Source organism: Neodiprion fabricii, chromosome 3, assembly GCF_021155785.1.
Source record: "Neodiprion fabricii isolate iyNeoFabr1 chromosome 3, iyNeoFabr1.1, whole genome shotgun sequence".
Taxonomy (NCBI): domain Eukaryota; kingdom Metazoa; phylum Arthropoda; class Insecta; order Hymenoptera; family Diprionidae; genus Neodiprion; species Neodiprion fabricii.
This window is the reverse complement of record NC_060241.1, coordinates 13,926,246-13,932,853: the sequence shown is the minus strand read 5'-3', so window position 1 is coordinate 13,932,853 and position 6,608 is coordinate 13,926,246. Positions and strand designations below refer to the sequence as shown.

Here is a 6,608-nt window from a genome sequence, read left to right as displayed (position 1 = left end):
ACGCTTTGGATTAGTGGCGGACTTTCGTTTAACAGTGGCAGAATTTAGTGTTATTTCGTAATCTTTTGTTTTCGTAACCGTTTTCAAAACTATTATATTATCGATATTTCTATTCAAACAATGATTGCTGAACTTTGAGCTAAGCTGTGATTGCTTGATACTAAACCTCTTGTAAACAGGGTGGCTCCTGTGGTGAGTTAGCATTATTGATTTATAGATCTTGATACTTTTGTGAATGTGAAACTGAAATGATTTCCTACAAACGTGAACTTAAGACCCACGATATACGAAAGGCAACCTCAAACAGTGTACCAAAAAATGATGTGGTATGGTGGCAAAGTTTTTCAATGTAAACTAAGATTCCACTGGAGCTGAAACACGCGGAGTAAAGCCAGTAGGAAAGTCGTATCATGTTGGTTGAATTAGAACACCATTTCGGTCTTAATTAATGAAATTTGTTTGAAAAATTGAGAATTCTTTTTCATACATATGAAATATTCATTAAAATTTTCATTATTTTACGTAGGGTTCTAGAAAATGCATTCTAACGGCATAATGAATGTCAATCTCAGTCTGTCTCATTAATTTTGTTTTCTTCACATTTCTTTATACACAGAAGAGTCTACAGAAATTATTTATTTATCAACACCGATGAGCATCCACATTTTCCACTACATACATAACTTGACAGTTTTACCTTTAATATAATTAGGTTTGCACGAGAAAGTACGTTACTAAGCTCAGCATGCACTGTGGAACAAACATCAGTCCACGGCACAAAGTGTGTAACAAATCTTACGTCGTCACATTGGTGGCGAACGAAGGGCAAGATTCAATAAAATCTGCAGAATGTCTTGAGTGTGCGGAATGAGCTGGTATGTATATGAGGTATTCCATGCCGACTGAGAGTAAATTTTCCCTGACCCCAGCCAATTTGCTTCATTATTTTTTATATGATTCTACAACCTAAAAAAATGAGCCGTCACGGGACGCCTGGCAGATGTGAAACATCGACATTATTTTGTAAAATTAAAATTAATTACAATTAATAATCAATTTAAAACAAAAAATAATTTGTTTTTAAGTAAAACACAGGTTATGTGTACCGTAGTAAACAACACTGTATACGCTATGGAGTATACACTATAGGTATCCGAGCTCAGTGTGGCGAGAGAGATGGCTTAACGCCGGATCGAGTGTGAAGAGAATCGTACAGTCGATTGCGCATGGCGACGCGTCGCCACACCGTACACACTACTACATATAGACTGTATATATATGCCATCATATAGCGTGGCGACGCGTCGCCACGGCATGCGTCGCCACGCCAGAAATCGGTTTTACGTGCGGCTATAGATGTTTCACATCAAAAAGCACTCTCCCGAAAGTTGATCGTATTGTATTCCGTGCTAGCTAGTCCCAGGTCGCTGCTAGTTCAGTTTCTGTTTATTCGTTTATCATCAGATGCTGGATATTTTTGTGCTTCACAATGCAAGCCATAAAGTCCACAGATGATTATTTAAACCCTATTTATGGTTTAATATATTCTTCGAGACATAACTTGGAGTGAAAGCATGTATGAAATGTATAGTACTCTGTTTTAGGTCATCCATTTTTTTATCTATCCCGAATATTAACACATTCTTTCTATATTTGAGACACTGAGAGCCTTGATTGAAGCAGAATTGGTGTGGCATGTGCGTGGAAAGCTACTTTCTCAAACGTGAACGAACCAAACACAAGATCGAACATCAGCAGCGAGGGACTATTCACTTGAGAAATTAGTTCTAGGTCACTGGACATCACTAGAATTCGAGTTGTACTTTAATATTGAACATCACGTGAAAATCGGTAATATGTTGAAAATCTTGAAATATTCATGGGAAATCCATACTACATTTCTTTATTGATTGATAGATTCTATGCCTTGTCGTAAGTGATAAAGTGTGAAATAAGCTTTTCACCAGTAAGCACCGCTCTGCCTAAGAGCGAAAGACAAAAGTTACTAATCAGTTGTGTGGGAGATTCGTAGCACTTTTCAACCTCAGTATGGATTCATTGATTTGATGCTTTGTCGTACATCATAGATTAGAGGGTGAAATAAGTTTTACACCAGTGAGCGCCGCTCTACCCAAGAGCGAGAGACAAAGGTTACTCGTCAGTTCTATGGGAGATCCATACCACTTTTCAATCTCAGTATTGATTTATAGATTCCATGCCTTGTCATAAGTAATAGAGTGTGAAATAGGTTTTTCAACAATAATCACCGCTCTGACTCAGAGCGAGAGACGAAAGTTTTGTCAATTGTATGTGTTCGCTATTTGTTGATAGCTTTTTCGACCGAGCCGCGTGGAAGAAGTTGATCGCTGTGGTGTCACAGATGAGAATTGAAGTTGTTTTATATACACCTTTTTTATTTATTTACTATTCACATGTATACACAAGTCAGTCAATAATTTGGTTTCCACGGGATGAAAGGGATTGTCGTGGTCCTATTGCACCGTGGTGGAGGCTGAAGTGATGATGAGCAGCGACGAATAGGTGCTGTGTTTGGTGGCGGTGTATAATGGCTCTCTGGTGAGCTAGGTGGCGTTGGAGGACGGCGATTCACAGGCCTTGTCGTTGGCAGTGACGGTTCCCACTCACTGTCAGACGGTGTTGTCTGAGTGACTGTTGACGTGTAGGTGGGTGGTGACTCCACGAACGGAGAAACCGCTGCCGGGATGATGCGGTTGTATCTCGGAGAGGTGACCCTGGCTCGTTGGAAGTCCCACAGAGATAACAGGATGCTGGGTGGCCTTGTCATAGGCCTTGAAGAGAGGTCCACAGGTTTTAGTACCCAAGGAGCTGGTGGATTGAGGGAGCTTGCCCCTTTGGCTGGACTGGCTGGTGCCAGGTTGAATGACTCAGTCATGCAGTGATCCAAAAAAACCTGCTTGCTGTTCAGGAACTGTCGCGTACTGGTAGTGTAGCGTGACAGTGAATCTCGTAGTTTATGGCTCAATTTCGGCGAGACCGAAGATGTCCTGCCGATCAGTGAGATCGGTGGTCTCTTATCTCAGCCGCGGCTCCACTTCAACAGCGGGAGACCACGTGAGCTGATTGCTGGACGCGCTCGACTGCGTGGGTGGCGTGAGCGGCGCGTGTGACGTAGTGAGTGCTTTCTTCTGTGGCGCGCGACTGGAAAGCGTAAAACGCTTGTTGCGGTGCGTGAATTGTGCGGTGCGCGACCGACAAGTTGGTTTCACAAGGTTGTTGTGAACAGTATGAAACAAGTTACTTTTCACCAGTAATCATCGCTCTGTCCAAAAGAGAGACGAAGGTTTGGTCAGTTGTATGGGTAATTCGTACTACTTCTCAATTTTCGTATTGATGCATAGATTCTATGCCTTGTCATAAGTATTGGAGTGTCAAATGAGTTTTTCACCAGTGAACACCGCTCTGTCCAAGAGTGAGAGACGAAAGTTCCGTCAGTTGTGTGGGGAACGTTTCTCCTACAAAAAAGTTGATATCTTACTAATGAAATCAAAGTTTTATTTCTCGTCAACTTGATATTCATGGAATGCAAAATTAACGTACATTTATGTACGTAAATAATTTCCGTATTCGGATCATGGTTTTATGCAATCGATTGCATACGTTGCGATGCTGATGAGCATTGGTGTAAAAGATTCACGAATTCCCACGATCCAACGGGCGTCTTCTATGCAGGTTTCTACTATTGAACCTGGTTTGAAGATGTGCGCTGCGCCACCTAGCTGTGTGCAAAGGTAACTGGTATTCTGCTCTGCATGACTGCGCTGGAATGGGGCCGCATCGGCGTTTTCACGAGTCTTTAAAAGCACCACAAGATAAGGTGCTATGCCCAGTTCTGAGAATAAGGGTTTATTTGTTTTGAGTCACTGCAGCTGCGATCGTAAATTAGGGGCTTTATGCGAAGGCCTATGTTGAAAGGTGTTAAAGTCAAAAGCGAAAAAATGTATGTACAATATATATGTCGCATCACGATATTGTGTCTTTGTTATATTTTGATCACCGGTCGTATGACGTTGATGGAACTTGTTTTGGTTGAATTTGTTTTGTTCTTGTTTTACTTGGTTACTTCTTTTAGAATAATTTTCAAACGATTTGAATAAAGTTGTGTTGTTCCGTGCCTCTGCGGTTTACAATTAAATAAATTGTGTTATACTCTTTATTTTACTCTGTATATCTGACATCAGAAGTGGGATAAAGAACGTTTAAGCGTGTAGAAGTAAAAAAAAACTCAAATTTTCGAGGTAGAGATGGAACGAAACGAGGAAGATTTCAGTGTGGCAGAAGATGTAGAAGAAAGTGTGAGGAGAAGTGCAAAGAGTGACACAGGCAGAGTAGAAACTTCTCGAAAACGAAAAAGAAATCACCGATCCCCGACGACATCGGAATCTGAACATTCCGATGATTTGCGAAGAAGGAAGCATGGAAGACGTACGCACAGAAAACGTCAGGCAAGATTGGAGGAGGAAAATCTGCGACTGCTTGCACTGCTTTCCAGACGAGAACGTGTTCCGATGGATCTCATCAAATTTGATCCGAAAACGACTGACGCGACTGGTTGGGTGAAAATGGTTGACGAGTGGATTCGCCGTTATAATCCTGATGATTATGAAATTGTCCAGCATTTGGCGAAAGCATTTAAAGACGAAGCGGCACAGTGGTTCACTGGTATGGATCCCTCAGGAAAAAGCTGGGTAGAAATACGTTCTGAGTTTTTAAGTGCGTATGCGAAAAATAAGAACGTTGCGTCGGAGCTGCACACGATTTAGATGGAAGACGCAGAGTTTACACTTGAAAATTTTATGAAGAAAGGGAGAAAATTGAAAGCGTGGCTCAACGAGAGAAAAACGGTGGACGAGACTGCAGCTCAACTTACGGGATTATCCTATTCGGCGCAAAATAGATTTGTTCGCAACATCTTTGTGCGAGAATCTCCTAAAAGCCTACAAGAAGCGATGGCGTACCTTGATGGACGAACGACCGACTTCCATCAACCGCGTGCATCCTCCAGAGCTCCTGGTCCACATACTAAGACTTTGGCGCCGCGAGATGGTAAGTCGCACCGTTTTGACATCGAGTGCTACAATTGTGAAAGAAAAGGACATCGGAAGGCCGAATGTCGATCAGCTCTGCAGACACAGCGTGGCAGTTACTCACGGGTCATCAAGGAACTGGACGGTAGAGGTTTGGGTTCAAAGAAGCCGATAACCTGCTACAACTGTAAGGAAGAGGGACACATTGCCCCGAGTTGCCCTAAGAAGAACGAGAAGGTAGTGAGGCTTTGTCATTCTACCTCCACTGAGAATACTCTGAAGCTTGCTGACGGTAAGGTGTTGACGTTCATCTTTGACTCTGGTTCGGACTGTTCTCTTGTAACAGAGAGTTTGGCGGAGAGGTTGCCTGGTAAAAGACAAGTCGTTTGTATGCGTTTGAGGGGCTTAGGAAATGGGTATGTGGATTGCCGTGAGATGATCTCAGTGTGTGCAGAGTTGAATAGCATCAATGTTGAAATTGATTTATATGTAGTACCAGACGAAAGTTTGTCCACAAAAATAATTCTGGGTAAAGAATTGTTAGCAAATGGTATCTCAGACACATTAGATGGAACCATAGTTAAATTTGCAAAATTACACAAGTTTGTTGGTGCGTGTGTTGCAACTACTAATTTTGATACTGTAGATTGCGATGTGGAAGAGATGAGAGAATCACTTTTGAAATTGTTAAGACTGCACGCGGAACATATGAGTGTTGATACTCCTAGGATTCGTGTAACATCTGGCAGCTTTGAGATTAGACTGAAAGATGAAAATAAAATTGTACAGCGAAGACCTTATAAGCTAGGAATTTTAGAGCGTGAGAGTGTTAGACATATGGTAAATAAAATGCTTGAGGCAGGAATCGTTCGAGAAAGCAGGAGTCCGTTTTCTAGTCCAATTATCTTAGTTAAGAAAAAGGATGGATCAGATAGATTGTGTGTGGATTTTCGGGAGTTAAACGCCAATACAGTAGCAGATCGTTATCCGCTACCGTTGATTCAAGATCAATTAGATCGACTGTGCGGTGCGTACTATTTGTCGTCATTAGATATGACGGCAGGCTTTCATCAGATACCTATAAAAGAAAATTCAATAGAAAAGCTTGCTTTTATTACACCGGACGGACAGTTTGAATATTTAACAATGCCATTCGGGCTAATGAATGCACCTGCCGTATATCAGAGAGCAATCAATAACGCTTTGGGTGAATTGAGATATTCTTTTGCGATTGTTTATTTGGATGATGTTCTTATACCCGGTAGAACTGCACAGGAAGCTTTGGATAGGTTGGCAGTCGTGATGGCAAGACTTGCGGAGAAAGGATTTTCATTCAATTTAAAAAAATGTAAATTGTTGAAAACAAAAATTGATTATCTGGGGTACACTGTGTCACATGGAGAGTTGAGGCCCAACCTTCGAAAAATCGAAGCCCTGGTGCAATCACCTATTCCTGAGACACGGACCCAGGTAAGGCAATTGTTAGGGTTAGCATCCTATTTTCGTAGATTTGTACCGAGATTTTCACAAGTGGCTGCTCCT

General features: G+C 41.7%; 1 protein-coding gene across 1 annotated transcript; it reads left to right on the top strand.

Annotated features, from left to right (window-relative positions):
• Window positions 1-4,283: 4,283 nt before the first annotated feature.
• Window positions 4,284-6,369, top strand: LOC124178255. The gene is made up of 3 exons (XM_046561490.1): window positions 4,284-4,727; window positions 4,842-6,093; window positions 6,332-6,369. The coding sequence occupies exons 1-3, from the start codon at window positions 4,284-4,286 to the stop codon at window positions 6,367-6,369; spliced, it is 1,734 nt and encodes a 577-aa protein (XP_046417446.1).
• Window positions 6,370-6,608: the final 239 nt, after the last annotated feature.

Excerpts from the sequence above, each read along its gene's own strand:
- LOC124178255 (XM_046561490.1), top strand. The coding sequence starts at position 4,284 with ATGGAACGAAACGAGGAAGATTTCAGTGTGGCAGAAGATGTAGAAGAA. Across the intron at positions 4,728-4,841 it reads ATCCCTCAGGAAAAAGCTGG|AAAGGGAGAAAATTGAAAGC; the intron begins GTAGAAATACGT and ends AATTTTATGAAG. Across the intron at positions 6,094-6,331 it reads TCAATTAGATCGACTGTGCG|AACTGCACAGGAAGCTTTGG; the intron begins GTGCGTACTATT and ends TATACCCGGTAG.